The sequence below is a fragment of the Lonchura striata genome, chromosome 7 (assembly GCF_046129695.1).
Source record: "Lonchura striata isolate bLonStr1 chromosome 7, bLonStr1.mat, whole genome shotgun sequence".
Taxonomy (NCBI): domain Eukaryota; kingdom Metazoa; phylum Chordata; class Aves; order Passeriformes; family Estrildidae; genus Lonchura; species Lonchura striata.
Genome location: NC_134609.1, coordinates 25,077,430 through 25,096,493, shown reverse-complemented (window position 1 = coordinate 25,096,493; position 19,064 = coordinate 25,077,430). Strand labels below are relative to the sequence as shown.

Sequence of the window (19,064 nt, the reverse complement as noted above, 5' to 3'; positions counted from 1 at the left end):
TGGCAAAATGATGAGTTCCACAGCACTGCTGTGGCAGATTTTATACCAGCAGTAGCATTAATTGTAATAATCAGCAGGAATTCAATGAAGGATAGTTGAGAATGGATGTGCCATCCCAGCAAGGGCAATCAAGTAGCCCAGTGAGACACCGTGTTCCAAGATTTTATCCTCACAGACCTGACTCGAAAGGCACACATCTAATTCCAAAGGCAACCAGTCAAAACATGTAAAATTTAAAATTTCACACTCTCTTTTTGGCGTTTCAAAGAAGCTGATGACACCCGGAAATTTTAATCCACCATATGCTTGATTCCTGAACTGCTCTTCAGTTCTTTCTCTCAGGATTCAAAGGGAGCCTCAGCTGATAAAAGATGCACCAGTAACACAGTTTAGGCTGAAAGGGCTCATACAACTGGGAACAGATTCACTTCACTGAGCATTAATCCACTTTAATCCAACTGGATCACATACCAAACCAGCAAAATCCTTGAGTCTTTGACAGCACCAGTTCTGCTGATATTTAAAGGTTAACAAAGTCAGCAGATCCTGTGTTACTTGTATCTACACTGAGAACTCTGGTTGATAATCTGTACAAAGAGTTAATGAATATGAAGAAGAGACCACACACTGATAGCACTCTTTTTTTTCCCCCCAATAGGACACAAGAGCCCCAATATCTTTTATCAGAATGCAAGTGCCATAAGATAATCATGCTTCACTAACTCAGTCATTTCAAGAATATTAAAGTAAGAGAAAATATAAGATGGAAAACATTCAATTTTGATACAACTTCCTCACTGCTTGAGAAAGCAAAGTCTCCTCAAATCTCTGAAACTAAGAGGATGGGAGAAAGATGCAGAGAGCTATAATGAAAGCTGTCAAGTGCATCATCTTGCTGTAGCACTGTTCTTATTAAAGATGTAAGAGCACTTGCAGACGTTAAATACCAAGGAGGAACAACTTAACATGCAAGTGCAGCCCTCAGAGGGGATCCTAGAGAGCAACAAGATTTTTAAAAGCTGATGAAAACTAGAAGGAAATCAAAAGTAGAAAAAACACACAACACACACAGTTTTAAAGTATATATGCAAAAACATATATAAACCCCTGTGTATAAAAGCCTTCCTTGAAGGCCCTGAAGGAAGAAATGATGCTTGCTCACCCCCATGACATTTGTCTCCAACACACCAATGTTGTGACTGACACACTCTGCACTCAAATTTTACAGGAAACTGAGGCCTTGGCCAGCTGCAGCCTTTCTGGAAGGATATCAGGGCTCCCAGGAAAGAGCTGATGTTAATCTGTGCCTGGGATGGCTCCAGCCTGCCCATTTCCTTAGGTCTCCCATTTTCCTGGGAGCATTTTCCTCCCATTTCCCAAGAGATGCTGATTCAGTTCAAGCCCTGCACAGCACAGTACAGGAAACACGTTTATCCCAGAAGATGCTGTAGTAAGAGAATAAATGAGGACTTCAGGATCAAAGGCATGATGTAAAATATTAAAACATATTCTGTCTCAAGGTCACCCATACAAAAATTATTACTGATTCTGTAATAATAGAAGCAGTCGCTTCACTGAAATTAATTTATTTTGAGAATATCCCTTTTAATCCTCCATGCATTTTTTAGCACAAAAAGTTGAGTTTTACCACAACCTCCTTCATAAAACTTAATATTGTATGTCTGGTAATGTGGCTGTTTCAAAAATTCCTCATTGGAAATTCCCACATCTGTGAAACCTTGGCAACACTGTTAGTAAGTGACCTACACAAAGTTTAATAGAAAATTTTTACTGAATATCCTCTGTTTAATGTAAACAAGGCAGGAGGCAAAACAAGGAGTATATATCTTATATAATTACACTATTTTACAGGGCACAGAAAGCACTGAGGACATGGTTTGAAAACCCTGTATGATATGCAATATCAGATATGGATTTTCCAGGTAGTCCCAGGTCTACTCCAGGACCTTTTAAGTCACCAAGTCCTTCAGGTTAGTATTTCTTCCAGCAAGACAAAGAGTACTAATAAAATGTCACCTGTGAGATTGCACAGCAGGTTATGGTAGAAATTACCATGCATTTACAAAGCAATTCCATGATTACTTGTGCCCTGTAAAATGAAGTGTGGCAATCTTTACACTAATCATAGTGTAAGCAAGCTCGGGATTCTGGTCCTTTTATATATATATGTATATATATACATAGGTGATGTACAACCAGACTCAAGCTGTGCATCAAGTCACAGCTTTTATATTGCACAGACAAATATAGAGTAAGAACATTACACAGAGAGAATCTGAATACCAGGAATATTACAGTCATAGGAGAAACTCAGGACAAACTTGTTCTACCAGAGCTAGCACATGGCTTATTACAAAATTTTCTAAATCAGAGTCTAAATCAAATACATACTATAAATGAAAAAAAAAAAAAAAAAAAAAAAGGTAAAACAATGCTTCTATTTACACACATGTGCATCAAGATTAGAATGTGGTTTGGATCTGCTTTTTGAAATAAAAAATTATTCTAGTATCCCATCTCAACTATTTCAATGTAATACCAGTGGCCCCATTCTCTAAGGTGATGAGCATGTGTCTTTCCCACTGACATCTGGAGGATCTGCACAAGCCATGAACTCTTCGGGCCAAGTATTTTCTCTGGTGGCCCTCTCTGGGTAATAAATAACCACACACAAACACATGCACATAGAAACAAAATGGGCTCCTTAATGACATGCATAGATCAAAAAGGTGAAAACATGGACCTGAACTAACTTCTAACCATTAAAAAAAAAAGTGCATGAAAAATATCACCACAAAAATAATTAAATGAGTTCCATCTCTTAAGAAAGATTAAAGCACTTTTACAAAAATAAAGGTCATTGTCATCAGGTATGGTAATAAGGGTTTGTAAGCAGCACTCACAAAAGCAGTTTAGGCTAAAGCAACTTTAAGGATTGCTTCACTTGTGTGGGAATGGATCCATGTCTTATAAATTTATCAACTAAGTAACATTTGGTTTGCAAGAGAACATCACCAAAGTCACTGGAGACTGAACAATCATAGCCTGATTCTAAGAGTGATCATAGTTCTACTTATTTTTCTCATGGACAAACTTAAGGAACTTGTGTTTGCAGCTCTGCAGTTTTGCATTAGAACACCACAGAGGCTGCAGCCTTTCAGTGTAATGAGTTCAGCTACCAGTGAAAATAGCAAAACAAAGGAAGTGATGATAATGCTTTCATTTGAGATCAAGCAACTCTTGAATGGCTTTATCAATTCTTATATTACTTAGAATGCTCTTGCAAGTTTTGTTTAACATTTTGCTCACTTTCCTTTTTAATAGTATTATCACTTCCAGTTTTCACTGAAATTGGGACATCAGAAGTATTCTGGATCATATGCTTTAAAAAAAATAAATAGATGATTTGAGGAAAAAGTAATTAAGCTCAAGCAAAACCAACAAAGACCCAATTCAGTAAAGCATCAGCATTTCTGCTCAACAGCTTACCTTTGTTCATGTAAAAGACTGTGATTTAAGGAAAAATTACTTGAAATTAAGCTTATGTTTAAATGTTTTGCTAAATTGGGACCTTATAAATAATAAATGTATGTATTAAACATCACTCTGCATAGACATCAACATGTTCTAAACTATGTGTCAGCTCCTAATGCAGACTGTCTGCAATGCAGATCACTAAAAATTATTTGCTACATTCTAGGTATGTTTCTAAAGAACAAAAATAAAGTGTAATTTTTTCAAACTTTGTCCTACTATGCTACTTGGACCTGAAAACACTTTGGAGCTAAATGCAGAAAAAACCCCAACAGGTGAAGAAGTAAAACATGCTTTTGTTTGCCAGAGAAATGCAACAGTTTTGGCAAAAGTGTCCCAGTACAGGGAGCCACTGAATACAGATTTTACCTGCCAAAATGTTTCCCCAGTACCAGAACTGCTTTCTCCAGCTGAACCTGTACTGGAAGCTTTTACAGCAGGATGCTCTTCACTGGTGACAAGAATAAATTTAGCCCATTAACTGTGACACTGCTCTAATTAACCTGCTAACTTAAAAGGTCTCTTAACATCCAGCTTCCATAAATACTAAAAAACAAGACCTCAAAAGCAAGGAAAAAGAGCAGAATCTGATTCTAGGTACAGTCATGTAAATCCAGAGGAATTCTAGTGAGTGAATAAATTAGTCCATGTTTGCATATGAGCAATGACATCTGAAACGAGCATCAGCTGTGCAAAGAGGGGCAGGAAAGACAAACAAGCAAAGACAATGTAAACAGAAGGAGCTGAGCTCTACCGGCCTTGTTCAAAGGAGGGGAAAGGGGTCCTACCCTTGTGTGTGGAGCAGGACAGGTCACTGGGTGTGACTGCAAGGTGCAGCACAGCCACCTGCCAGTGCACAGGCTGCTGGCAGTGAGTCCTCTGGAGGACTGAGGCAAAGCACCCTGAAGTGGCCTCTGCTTGCAATGCCAGTGCCTGCCCTGGCTGATGGCATTCACAGGGAAAAGGAGTCACTGAAAGGCATTTCTGCATCCCAGCACTCTGAAAAGCAGGTGCAAATTTTGGTCCTAAGTAAGTCATCAATGCTTTAACTGAGTTGACATCACTGTGATGGTTAGATAAGCAATAAAAGTATCTCTCAAAATAACAGAATGTTTATGCTGCCAATTTTCAAGGCACAAAAGATTCTTAAACTAATTCAGACTAATACCAATTTAAAAGAAATTAAAAATACTGTTTCAGCAACAACTACTGATGACCTATCATTAACCTATAATGTAAAGGTGACATGAGTCAAGCAACTACAGTTCCCATGTAAAAAGCTAAAGCAAATCTAGTTACATGGGTGACCTGGAGATCAATCACTTGGAATGACAGAGACAAACATGCTACAAACATGTACACTTCACATACATTTCTTATGGATGTGATGCCGAATCAAGATTAACTTCTTTAGTATTGATTTTAGACTGATAGATTTCTTGGAGTAAACCACTGAGGAATCGAGCTCAGAGCTGTACTTAAGATCTACCAAGAGCAAAATGATCCCTCATGAACACATCCTGTTGTATATGGATTGGTGGATTTTTTGAACTTTTTCATTTTTAATAACATACATTGCAACTATAGGTGTGTTCTTCTTTCATATACCCAACTGAAAAGAAAAACAATTAAGACAAAAATGTTATAAAATTAATTTGCTTTTTTAAAAGTAATATGGTCACAAAGAGCAAATTGGTGCATGTGAGCCCCAGGACATACAAGAGCCCAAACTCTCTAAACATCATCATCAGAATAACCAAGGTCTGATGTCTGTGGTTCTTCATGCAGCTTTTGCAGCTCTTCACACAGTGTCTAGAAATGCTGTGTATTGGTTTCTCCCCAAATGCCTTTGCTCATATTCCAAGTCCATTTGCAATCTCAACATGTGGTGAAAGCAACTTTGTCTTCCCAAGATCCGCTGCCCCTTTGCCGGGAGGCACCAGCCTGTCGCTGGGTGCTGGCAGCGGCCCCGGGGTGGCTCCCGGCGCGGGGCTGCTCAGGGCGTGGCCGAGGTGTGGTACTTGACAAAGGCGATCGCCGCCAGCTCCTTGCAGAACTCTTCCAGCACAATCACGCCCTCTAGTAACGTCATGTGGTCAATGCTGGGACAGGAAGAGAAGGGCAGGGAATCAGAACTGGCACACACAGACCCAGCCACGCGTCCCGGAGAACGTGCAAAGTGGTTACTCACATGGGTCCTTCTGGCTCCAAGCCCAGCAGGCGTTTTCTGACCAGCAGAAGTTTGGGAGTGAAATCTGGGATGCGCTGGATTCTAACCATGAGGTCCCCGACGACCTGTGAAGCCCAGGCCATCAACACACAAAGTTAACAACTCTGCAGAGTGCCTGGCAGCAAGGTGCAATGCAGCTTCAGTGCCCACTTCAGCATCCTCACAGAACAACCTGCAGAGAGGCTGCTCTGCCCAAAAAGAGGGTGAGTGAGTGCAGAAAGTAAAGAAATACACAAGCCTTACTTGCCCTTGTCACAAATGGCATTACTTATTTTAATTGCATCAATGATTAAGTGTTTTTTAAATAAGTTGACATAGATATACAACCAGTGAATTCCTGAGCCTAGGGAAAGCACAGGGGGAGAGAGTGAAGACTGTATTTTGGAATGGGGAGGGCTGCTGGGGAGAAAGGGAGCCAAGCCCTCTGTTGCTATTGGGCAGGCATCACTAACAGGCTCCTGACCAGCTTAGTAACAGCTGGTGCGTGGGGTAAACGAGGGATTTTGACTGAGGACACTGCAGTGTGACAGGCACCCAGCCAGCACTTCTAGGATGCAAGTCTGGCAGGAAGAGATGGAACTGGAGAAGGGGACTTCTGATAAATCCAGGACTTAATTGTCATGAACACCCTTCATCAGAAAAAAAACCCAGTACGAGCAGAGATACCCATCTAGGCCCGATCTTGATTCAAAATCAGCTTTCAATGACAAACATTTACCAACTTAAAATACTCAGTAACCACTACCACTAATGACAAAGTTACTAAATATATTACTGCTGTACAGCCATGTGTAATAATTGCGGTGTTTACTCACCCTGACAATCACAGAGAAGAGAGACTTGCAGCCAGAGGCGAGGTTGACGTAAGGATCCAGAAGGTATTCGTGTATATGAGGATGGGGAAACAGGGACAGTTTGGACAACACTGATGTAACTTGTAAATTTACATCATAGGGCTGCAAAAAGAGGGAAGCACAGTGCTTAATTATTTTCATGCTGGCTTCTTTTCATCCACCTCATGTTTATATAACTACTAGAACTTTTTACACAGGGTTATGAATAAATAAAGATAAGAAGTTCGATTAGAAGACAGGCTCGACCTCTGCTTTTCACAACAGCAGTGCTGTGAATGTGACAGCTGGGCATTAGATCTTATTATCTGTATTGCTGCTACAACCACTTGAAGCCTTTGCACACTTGTTTATTGCAGGGCAAGTCCTCTTCCCGTAAAATATTTCTTCAGCTAAAGAAATAGCAAGGAATCAGCTTAGATTAAACATCTGCTTGCTTCTCCTGGGAAATTGTAAAATATATGAGCTCAGGAAATTGCCAGGGACAAATGCATGTTTACAGCTACTAAGTTATTTATCTTCTACTCTTTTTATTTTTTTCTGGGAAAGAACCACTGCAGAAGGCCTGGCCATCTTGTGGCAGCAACTCATGGTAGATGGGACCAGTCCTGGGCTGGGAAATTCTGAGCTTCTTGTCTACCTCCCTTCCTCAATGTCTATATGTCTAAGCTCTCATTAGCTGACTCACCAGAGATCTGACACTTCATACACCTGCCCACACACAACCATCTCCTGCCATCTCAGATGCTCTTAATCATCTGCTGGTCTCTTGATGATTCCATAGAGGGTAGATTATGCAAGATCTGTGTTGTAACCACAAACTTCTGGGAATATCCTTAACACCACAAAACTGGCAACAGATACCTGAGCTCAGGCACCTGAGTGGAGCTTTCAGTCCACAGAGTGAAGGAAGCTGAGTTGGTGATTCACTTTGCACTGAAAGAGACACCTACTTGAGTTTCAGCCTAAGAGCTCCATGGACTACTGGGGCTGCTCTCGCAAAATTTCCACTGACTACGTGTCCATGTAAGTAATACTTAGGTAACTTATTCTTGAATTTGTTACCACACACTGTTGCATTGCAAAGTAGCCTCATAAATCTTTTGAAATGAAAGCACTTATTTCTTCCAGTCAGTGGCAGTTATTTCTGTACTTGGCACTCCAGCAATAGATTCATCCCAGTCTCCTAACAAATGAAGCTTTCAGCCTCTGGACCACAAATGTTACAGGTAAAAGAGATCACTACATTTTGAGTTATTATTGCGGAGTTACTCTGCAGAGAGACAAAAATTCCTTCCATAAATCTATTCAGTGCCTACCTAGCTGAACTGTAGGAGAAGGTCTTTAGAGCTGTTTGAGTCAGCCAATTCATTAGGAAGCTTTGGAGGTATGAGCATTATCTGGTGTTCACAAGAGGAGAAGGAAACAAAGGAGTAACACGTGCTGCATTGTTCTGACAGATTGCTGTTGTGATTCCAACTAATTGAGAGCATTAAAGAAAGCTGCTTCTTCACATAGAGCTTTTATTTCTGTCCATATGTCAGCAGACTCAGTTAAATGGCCCCTTATCAGATAAAGTCTAAAAAAATTCCCTCTAGCTAAAAAGATTAAACCCAGCAAATTTGAAGTTCAGGAAATTTAAAAAAATTCTTAGAGTACAGTCAATTCTACAGAAATTTGTAATGCTAGCAGGAGGAAGAAGGTAGTGTCTAGTGCCTGAGGTATTTGAAACAAGTTACTTCCCTTGTGTGCCTGAGCTAACTTCTGTCAGAAATGAAGTTAGTGAGAGCTACCCCCTCTGCAAAGCTTTCTGGTATCACAGATTCATATCAGAGTGCTCCTATGAACACTCACAGAACTGACCTAGAGGCTACTCCTGGCTTCCTGCACATGTTCCCTGTGCATTTATATGTGCAAATGGCTCTTGTCAGGCTTATGACCAGTAAATGGCACATTATAATATGACACTATAATAGACTGATGGGAATTCACAGGACCTGATGGTGATCCGCTCTTTAAAAGTGATGAAAGTATCAGAAATGGAATCCTTAACTTGTTTTCTCTTACCTGATCAAGAATCCTGCCCATTCTTTCAAACAGAACTTTCAAGAAGTGTCCTTCAAAAAATGAAGCTTCTAAATTGCACTTTTCCAAAGATCTGGGAGATCCAGGCCACTCCCACCGTAAGCAAATGACACAATAATCCCGGAACTACAAAAAAGTAGTGAGGAAAACAGACTTCAATCTCCATGGAAACCATTTAATTTCCTCTGATAGTCCATACACCTTAAAACCATCATCTGTAGCTAAATGACAAATCTAAGCTCAAAAAGATCAGTCATTCTAAAGTAAACACTATCAGTAAAACCACTATCTGCAGGCACCTCATTTTCCTGGGGATATTTATGCTACTAGGGTAGTTTGAGAAGCAGTGAGTGGAGAACAGAGCTCCCAAAAAGCAGCTGGAGCCAAAACACAAAGCAACACCAACAATACACAAACTAATCAGGGTTCTTTTGAAGTGGGAATTGCATTCTTAACCATCTTCTTGAGAGTAGATTTCCACAATTCTGCTGCATTTTGTGCAGCTGATCTTGCTATCCAGACCATTCTGCTCTCTAATTCCCAGGACAATAAAGGCACGTGTACATGCAGAACACACAAATTAAAAGTATTTCAGAGCTTCCTCTTCCCTCTCTTTGTTTCCTAATACCCCTGGCAGTCTTTCTCTACCTTGAGCCATATTTACTTTCTGCTGCCTGATGCCTCAGTTGCAAGGAATTACACCTTGAAAAGAGCACAAGTTGACACAGAGAAAATAAAGAACACAAGAAGAAACAGAAGCAAAAGAGTCAGAAAACAGACTCAAAAATTCTGCACTGATTGTAGCTTACCTACCTGTGCAGGCTTCCAGCAATAGCAATAAGGAAGCAGAACAGCTATTTGGATGTAATAACAGCAACAGGCAGGGCTACTCTTAGGGGGGAAATATTTTAACAGTAGCCATATCATCATCAGGAAGTGACAGAAACCAATTCTGCTCTCTAATAACTCCCAGTACACTCTTTTTCCCAAGACATGAATAAAAGACAAAGATGATAAGTGGTTTCTGGCATCCAAGAATACAACATAGGGGAATACAGATGAAGTAATATAAATACAGAAATCCAAATGTCCCATCTTTAGCAGCTGATAACGTAATTCCAAGGTTAGGGAATTTTTGAATTACCTACTAAATATAGCCGTCAGTTACTCTGTTCCTTTGCATCAATTTTCTATTCTAGAAGATTCACAGGCTTTCATTAAGAAAGCTGCATACAAACAGTGAATGTCCTCTGACCAAGGAAACTGTGCTTGTAAAAGCAAAACTTGCACTTATTTCTAAACAGTAAATCATAAAGCTTTCCCTGCATACCCCACCTCCCAACTTCAAACCTGAATGCCTTAGGCTGTGCATTCCCTGTGATGAGCCTTTATTTGCAAAGTCCCAGATTGCATAACTCCTATGCAGCATTTTAATTTCTCTTTAGTTCTTTCAAACAGCTTGGCAGGCAATTCTCCAAGAGAATGCAGATAAATGCAGAAGCAAATTAAGAATCTATCTGCAGTTCAGGTTTTCTCTCACTGTATTTGTTATATGAATATTAATGCATTTAATGTCATCCATTATTCCCACTAGTGCAATACAAGGTGAATTCATCATCAAAAGATCTCCAAAGGTAAGTTTTCATTACAAAATGAAAATTGAATTTTCCTATCTTCCATTACCAAAGGATGCATTATTAGGACTATTTACAGAAACATTTGTATATTCTCACCAGCATTTCAAGTTCTCAAGGACTAAGGAAGAGTTCACTGACTTACTTGTCTGTGGGCATCTCTGAGGTAAGTATCATAACCTGTACCCTCCACATGGTATGATGACTTTGCTTCATCAGGCACAAGACAGAGAAAACTGAAGAGAAAAAAAGTACATTAATGACTATATTCCACAGAGCACCAGATCAATACTTTCTCATCATCTGTAGCAGTGTACACACAATGCTGAACTGCCTGGCCAATTAATCCACAGACTCTACCATAACTTTATGTGAAGAACAGAGAACACAAAATCTTTTTAAGCCTACCTATTCCAACTACTATTTGTAATAACAAGGTATTTACTTGAGAACTTTTGTATCTGGCACTAGAGGTAAAGTCATCAGTGGAAGCATTTTCGGAGAATCAGCAGACAGAATGGAGATTAAAGGGAATATTCACATTCATAAATAGGTTAAGTATTTGCTAAAGGTCAGACTCCATCTTACTAGAGCTAAAACAAAATATACTTGGGAATAAATGAACCAAAAGAGAAGAAGAATAACAGTTAAAATTCTTCTTAAACTAATTCATAGGTAGTTTTATTTACCAGTTTGTTGTGGAAAAAAAAAGAACATCTATGACACACCAGGAGTATTTGCATATAAATGTCCCTGTTACAACTATAATTGCCTTTGCCAGTTGTGTAGTCAAATACTCTGTCCTTATTACTTCATCAATATCTGATGTAAAATGTATCAGGAAATTCTGAATAATATTAGTGACTTAAAAAAAATAATTAAACCCACTGAAATTTCTGGATAGCAAAATAAAACCCAGTCTTTGCACTCTGATTCCAAATTTCAGCCTTCATTATACCCTAAGAACTATTGGACATTCCTGTAGAATTTATATGCAGAAATATGTAGTAGCTGACTTTTCATGTGGAGTTCATCTCAAAAAATATGAATTTGCAGGACACTACAAATCAGAAAACATTTCTATTCCCTGATGCAGGTTACGTGAGGTGAATTTACCAGAGTGTTCTTTGTGTCTTTGCTCCAAACCATGTCCACCATAAACTATAAATAGTGACACTGGGGGAGAGGGCAAGAAGTGATGATGTCACTGAGTCCTGGCTGTCCCTGGGCTGTTTGCCTCCTTTGGCTAACACCTTTGATTATTTCTGGGCAGGCAGATAGGTCAGCACTGACACACCAGTGCTGCTCTGCTACCAAGTATTGACAGAGCAAACAGCCCTTGTCCTAATATTAGTTCCTAAGAGAATTACCAGCACTAAGTTGCTTTGAGCAGAGCTTGGCCTCTTTGTGATATCCAATTTGCAGTGAGTCTGACAGTCTGAGGTATGTCACAGGTGACACAGGTGCCCCCTGACTTTCAGGGAACAGGTTACCTCTAGCATGGCAATTATTTCCTTTTATGTATTTGTTTAAGGAACATTGAAGTCTTAAGGAAGTTTGAGGGTTTTTTTCCCCGACTCCCCGACTTGTCCAGGATAGTCAAGTCCTACAACAGCATTTTAAGTACAGCAAATATTTATGCAAAAAGCAACTTTTATAATCATTGAGGCTTTCACTGTGAATTCTGAGTATTCAACCATTAGCTGCAAAGTTCTTCTATTTTTCTCATTTATGCTGAATTAATGCAAGCTCTAATCTTTCAGAAGTAGCTTTCTGATAAAATGCCACAATTTCCTTCTGTGGAGTCATTTTCCCAGCTGGCACAGAATAACATCCATTACAGAGTACACATTTAATTTGCACAGTGTGTGCAGACACCCACACATTCAGACATTTCCTCAAGTCTTTGTTTCAACTCACCTATTTACAATTTTATGAACTTCAGTCTTCCCATCATTTTTTGGATGTTCTGGACTGACAGGTGGAGAAGCACTGAGCCACTCCTGAGCTGACAATGTGTTATCTGGAGACAGATCAGTAAATAATGGATCTTCCTCCAGATCTCTGTGAAATTACATCAGACAAAAACATAATCATCCACAGAATGTTATGGAAGTCAGGAAAATCTCTGGGTCACAAGGCAAGCTGTTTTTTTCCTCTGAACAATGAGCATGTTTTCCAGAGCATAACAATATCCACAATGTATTACATAATTAATATGCAGAAATACCAACCTTTGCAAATACCCAACAATGTGAAGAACAGATGACACATTTTTGACTTGGACAAAATTACTGCATCAAGTCACTTAAAACTTCTTAGCTACATTTTTCACATGAGTGAGTTCTACTCCAGGACATTATTTAAATTATTCCAGATGACTAAAAGGGTTTGTGTGTTCAGTCCTTACCTCCTCTTCACTAAAACACTGAGTTGTAAGAGTTACCTAGCATATACATGTTATGTAGTGCCTCAGTACTTTATTTATTTATTTTATGTAGTGCCTCAGAAATGTTCTTCCATCAAAAATGACTAGGAACATAAATGTAAGCTAAACACTGAGGTTATTGATTGCAAGAATATTCTCACTGATTGCAATAAAATGTGCACAGATTTAAGCTTGGTAGATGCATAAATAAATTGAGACACAAAGACCTCTGAGTGTCTATTGTTCTGCAAAGAGACTTGTGGTAATTTTAGATTTTCTGCTCCTGTTCTAAGAGTTTCCATAAGTTGCTGATGTAGGAATTTCTGCATCACTTTATGGATATGGATTAATACATAGAGCACTCAAGTGCTCTCCAGGCTCACTTTTCTTTCAATTACTGAAAAAAACCCCGTTTTGTTCTAAAAATAAAGATACAAATTACTTGTTGTGAAAACTTCTCTTAAAAATGAAACTTACACTGCTCCAGCAATCTGTCCATTCTCTACCACATCTTTATCTTCTTGACAGGGAGGCTTGTATTCCATGTAGTTTCTTTCTTCCAAATTTCTCAGAACCAAATTATAAAGAATGTGCTCATTGGGTTTTTGCAAAAGGTGCTCAAACATTCGTAAAGTCATTATGCTGATCTGCAACAGAAAGAATAAAAACTCAGTAAGCTGATGCACTGCTGCCCTGTGCTTTTTAACTTTTATCTGCTTTGTCCATCCAAGAACATGGCAATTACTTCCTGACATTATGGAAGGAAAAAAAATCATAAGGAAAAAATAGGAAATTATGATGCTACCTGTGGTATAAGCATGGATGAAGAGTTCACATACATTTGAAAAATCAATGTGGGAATGCTTTTTTTTCCTGTAAAAAAACCCAACTTGTTCTGAAATCTGTCAAAATAACAATACAGAGAACACACAGAGAACTCAGAATTTAGCTTTCTTTCTACAGTTAGATCCATGCTGGAAGATGGTTATCATTGTGCAAATGAGACCCACAACAGGACTTAAAGTTAGTAATAAATACCCAGAAAAAAATAAAGTAATACTGGGATATTGTGACTAGATCTATAGGCTAAGATTTTTACACGGAGATGTTTTGTAGGCTTTTAAAGGAACACTGACTTTAAGCAATATAAAGACAATTTTTCAAAACTGCTTGATAGTGCTTAGCTTTGCAAAGATAACTGATTTACAGAGATAACTCATTCTGACAAGGTGAACAGGTAAGCATACTGAAAAATGGATATGAGAAAACACAGATTTGTATTTCAGGCAAGCTTGGTTTTTATTTGAAAAAGTAGAGGCTTGTTTCATGGAAAAAATGAAACAAGAAGCTTCTAAGGAGGGATTTTACTGAAGTAAATTGTTGTTTAATGTTGCTTAGTGTATGTAAAGAGCTTAAATTTATCACATCATCTTTTAATTGGCATTGCATATATCCTCCAACCACACTTAGTTCATATAAACTCCAAGTTTTTATCTGTATCTTATATGATAATAGGACAGAATTGATACAACATGGAAAATAACAGCAACAAATTAAAATGCAATTACAAAAATTCAGTTCACTCTATCTTACAAACACACAAGTCTAACTAGATATGCATGGTGGGCATGCAAATTCACCAAAAAAACTTTATGTTTAGCAAAAAAAAAAAAAAAAAAAAAAAAAGAAAAAAAAAAAAGGGAAATACTGCTAGGTGGAGAAAACACCTTGACTTCATTTTCTAGAATTTATAGGACCAGGAGCCATAATTCTCTTTCTTGGGGAAAAAATGTTATTGGACACAAATATGAGAAGTCCTCACAATGGTGTCTTTATCTTTACAGACTCTCCACACTGCAGACCTGGCCAGCAGACATTCCTGTGTCAGACCAGCCCTCACCTCATCAGAAATGTGATCGCAGTGCTCGATCAGCCTGTGCCGCAGTGGGTGCCTGTTGATGTCTGTCAGTGTTTCTGGCTCTCTCTGCTCCCCAAGTATAAAATACACCAGCTCCTGCAGCAGGACATCCGAGGTCACCTGACGAACAATGCGGTGCAATAGTGCAGTTGACGTGAGGATTCCAATCTCTGAACTGAATGAAACATTTTCATATCAGATGTGGATTTCCGCTCCCCAAAAATCAGCTTGATTCAGATTCTGTTCTGCTGTTTCTTGTAGGATGCTACTCACGTTTGCATCAGCTGAGGTTCCATAACATCAATGAAGAATCGTTCCCGCACAGCTTTCGCCATAGCAACAGCAGTTGTCTGAAACAAAAGTACAAAATGGTGTGTCTCAAACTCAGAAGCTAGGAAACAACTGGAACGACTTGTTTTCTGAATATATTTGTATTATCTGAACACATGTCAAACCTTTTGCGCTTCTTTGATGAGTTGATCACAGTAGTCAAACCAAGAAAGAAATGAAATCAGTGCTCTTTTCCCTGGAAAAGCAGATGCATCTTCTTTGTGGCTGTAGGAATCCAAACTAGAGCACACAGAGAAAAAAATACTTATTTAATCTACAAGTAGTTGAAGAATCTTGGACTCCATTCTTATTAAACCTAACAGAATAATTAATGACCTACTTGTAATGAAGGGAACATTAAAAAAGCTTTTCTGCTGATCTCTATGGAGCTGGCAGTGCCATCATAACACAGGTACTCAGTACATGCTAAAGGAAACAGAATGTACAGCACAGGAACTCTGGTTAAGTGTTTCTGGAGTAAGAAGGGAAAACTGATCACCAAGTCTGTTCTCCCTGAATACAAAGACTACTGAAAATGAATCAGTAACTCATGTAGTCACAGAACCATAAAATGAAGGCAATTGTTCTTCTCCACTATGTGACCTCAGGCAAGTCGACCAAAACCAAACAGTGTATACCTGAACTAGACTATCTTTCAGAAAGAAACATCTATCTCAATTTAAGGGCTGTAAGAAATAACAAATACACCACTTTCTTTGGTAAAAATCTCTACTGTTTATTTATCCCACAATTTGAAGTTGTGGGTTTTCCCCTTCTAATTTCAAACTCCAACCAGAAGAAATTTTGCTAGGCATTTTGCAAATACCTACTTTTGTTTCAGTACTAACAGATCAACAGCAATTCATAATAATGAAGGCAGAGTGGGGAAGATAAATATTTTAAGAATGTAAATTACAAGCAGTTAAGATAACAGGCATGTATCTTTTGCTTCATGCTGATGACTTATGCAGCAACTCTTTCCTTCTTCTTTTTTGCTGCAAAAATTTTGCAACAGCCTGTTAACAAATAGACCCTTCCTGCCCCTCACAGCACCTTATGATGCCCACTGTGTAAAGTGAGAAGTTTATGCTTCCTAAATCCTTGATATCTGCATGAGAATATTAATCCACACCTGATACTACAGTGACACCACTAGAAACTGCTGATGTAATCCAGTGGAAAAACTTGCCCCCTGAGGAATCTCTGCCAGGGACTGGCAGGCAGACCTGGCCCCATGTCAGAAATCACAGGCACACTGAACACCCAAAGTACACCACTGTGCTACAATCTCTATCTCAGCTCTGCCTGTGAGGCTTTAGCCTGTGTGTGTGTGGGGGGATATTTTATACACATTATCTACCTATCAAATTAGTTTCAGGGAAGGGTGTAAAGTCACTTTGAGTATTAAAGACAAAAATAAAATTCTTACCCCCAGTTAATTGCCTCCACTGTTTCAATGTCTAAGGGATCCAGTGACTGAGGCAAGGCTTTGTAGAGGGTGGCCAGCCTGTCTGTCAACAATTCACATAAACAAGTGCTTTGAGTCAGGCACTTGGCAGCTGCTGGTTCTGGCAAACTCACCAAAAGCATGAGACCTTCACAGGCCTTCACAGCTATCCGGCCGTCCTGGCAGAAGGGCATGGAAGAATTAATCAGAGGGTGAATGAAAGCCACTGGAAATCAAAAAGCAAACACCTTCCAAATAAAACCTCTCCATCCCTCCACCGTGACCAAATAAATTTATTCTTGTTGCCTTCTCACCCATTAACTCTAGTGAATTTGGATGCTACAAAATAAAGATTCTCACTTGATTTTGTGTGAAATACAAGAATGGCAGCTGACAGAACTAGAACTGTAGGTCAGCTTGAGACCAAGATACTAAATCCTGTAAACTACTCATGTAACAATAATAAGGTACAGTGGTAGATTTGGTTTTCTGCTCTCCAGCACTGCTGCAGCAATTATAGACTTATCCAAACCTCTCCTAAATTTTCTTGAGAGAATCTAAGTCTGAATTTGAGGATTGATCTTGGTAACACATACAGCAGGTGTTTTTAGAAGAAAACCCACTCCTAGAGATAGCTCAGTGCCATTACAGAGTGGGTTTGGTTAAGTCAGAACAATTGACTGTAGTTTTAAAAACATTCTCTTGTGATATATTTAGCCTTCTGATTACCCTGTGTAGTTTTTCTGTGAAACATACAGCACCCTATATGAGTTTCTTAAAAGACCCACTTATATTACCATCAACAAGCTTAGTATTTATTTTCTAAAATAGTATTTCTACTTGAATCTGAATTTGCAAAAAAACCTGCCAATTTACAAAAAAGCCCCGTCAAAAACCCCTCATTTCATTTTTATAGCTAAAATACAGTGTGTTTATTCACCTCTGCCCACTTCACACAGCATCCGGCTATTTCATTTTATCACGCAGAGTGGAAAAACCCCAAAAACCAAATAAAAAAACCAACTCACAGGACTTTTAGTGAGGTTTAGTAGAGAATTCACTAAATTATAGTCTTGATTTGGACAAGCAGTGGAGGACTCAGGTGATGTTGCGACATTGAGCTCATCCAGACTGAAAGAGAGCTCCTCTGCCTGTTGTGGGAGCTCATCTTCCTTCTCCATGCGCTCGGCTCCGGCAGCACCGAGCGTCTCCTCAGGCTGGCCAGGCTGCCCCGTGTCTGTCACAGACTCTTGGTCTTTTATCATGTCTTCTGTGATTACACTTGCTGATCCTTGGAGAGCCATTGCTTTTAACTTATTCTGCAAAGGATTTTTTGGAATTACACAGCTGAAATTACTGTTCATCCTGAAGCAGGAGTTTACTAAAAGCAATTTTTTTAACATCAACATTTGAAGTAGTCAAGGCTGGATACAGTAACCATGTAACACACATAAAGGGCTGTGGGAGCGTGGGTGTTTTATAAACCTAGGACACTTTTAAATCTGCTTAAACTTCTCTTAAGCCCTATACATTTTGCTTCAAGGCTGAATATGCCATTTACAAAAGGAAGGCAGCTTTTTCTTTCACTACTGAAGGCACATACTCACTTGATTTGCCCACAATTTGACAGAGGTTTTTAATTTCTATTACGGGTGACATCTTTAGAACTTGGCACTTTGTATAAAACATTCCTTTCTGTGTCAAGGCTTCACATTCATCTAATGTCTGAAACCCTATTTCCAGTTGGAATCACCCAAGTAAAATAATTCTAAATTTCTTGAGATTTTACCTTCAACAGGAAAGGGAAAGAAACACCTTTTCTGACAGCAGAGTAGTCTCAAATTGTGTTTCTCAAGAAGAAAAAATTGAGTAGATTGAATGGACAAAGGTATTATAAGTTATTACTGAGCACTGGATACTCTAAAAAGTCACAGAGAACCTTCTTGGAAGCTCCCAATCATCTCTGCTTTGCCTGGAAAAAAGCAACTGATCTGTCTTCCCATAAATCTGTCTCCAGCACATAAAAAGACATTTAAATTTGTGCTCTGTGATACCATGAAGAAATGCACAGAAAGGCAAGAATTCAGTGTTCTTCTGGCATAAGCACAGGTGAGGAATACTTTATTGGAACCATAAATTAGAAGGCAGCACAAGACATTTCTTTCAAGTGAAAACTGTAGTGAGATTATAAATCCAAACGTTTCCCTTCTCTATGATAACACCAAAATTATTACAAACATATCTCAAGCATTAATAATTTAAAAGACTAACTATTTGGGGTTAATGGATTTTAGTACAGACAAACCAGCAGGGACTGAGTACATGACAGTGAGGGAACAAACTGGAGAGCTGAACACTTGCTTCAGTGCTGTGCATTCATTGTGGGGAATTTGCACTGGGTATTGTGATGCACTCACAGAACCAATTCCCTGGAGAAGCAAACCAGTGGTAAAAGCAGCAGACTGCATGCTATAAAATAAAGATGATCTTTGAATGCAGTAGAAAAATTACTGCTTCAATATGCTTTGGTTTTATTTGACAGTGTGAAAACTGCAAGGCTGGCAAAGCAACAAAAAGAAGTCTGCC

The 19,064-nt window shown here is 39.0% G+C and overlaps 1 protein-coding gene across 1 annotated transcript in view; it reads right to left on the bottom strand.

The window, feature by feature from the left end:
* Window positions 1–1,570: 1,570 nt before the first annotated feature.
* Window positions 1,571–19,064, bottom strand: part of FHIP2A (FHF complex subunit HOOK interacting protein 2A) — a 32,951-nt gene continuing 15,457 nt past the window's right edge. The window contains exons 6-17 of the mRNA XM_021525925.3: window positions 17,507–17,797; window positions 16,461–16,657; window positions 15,157–15,271; window positions 14,975–15,051; window positions 14,684–14,876; window positions 13,261–13,430; window positions 12,276–12,419; window positions 10,501–10,591; window positions 8,704–8,847; window positions 6,601–6,741; window positions 5,747–5,850; window positions 1,571–5,657 (exon numbers count right to left, since the gene is read on the bottom strand). Of these exons, the coding sequence (XP_021381600.2) occupies window positions 5,552–5,657; window positions 5,747–5,850; window positions 6,601–6,741; window positions 8,704–8,847; window positions 10,501–10,591; window positions 12,276–12,419; window positions 13,261–13,430; window positions 14,684–14,876; window positions 14,975–15,051; window positions 15,157–15,271; window positions 16,461–16,657; window positions 17,507–17,797 (1,773 nt within the window). The 3' untranslated portion in view covers window positions 1,571–5,551. The remainder of the gene's footprint in view (window positions 5,658–5,746; window positions 5,851–6,600; window positions 6,742–8,703; window positions 8,848–10,500; window positions 10,592–12,275; window positions 12,420–13,260; window positions 13,431–14,683; window positions 14,877–14,974; window positions 15,052–15,156; window positions 15,272–16,460; window positions 16,658–17,506; window positions 17,798–19,064) is intronic.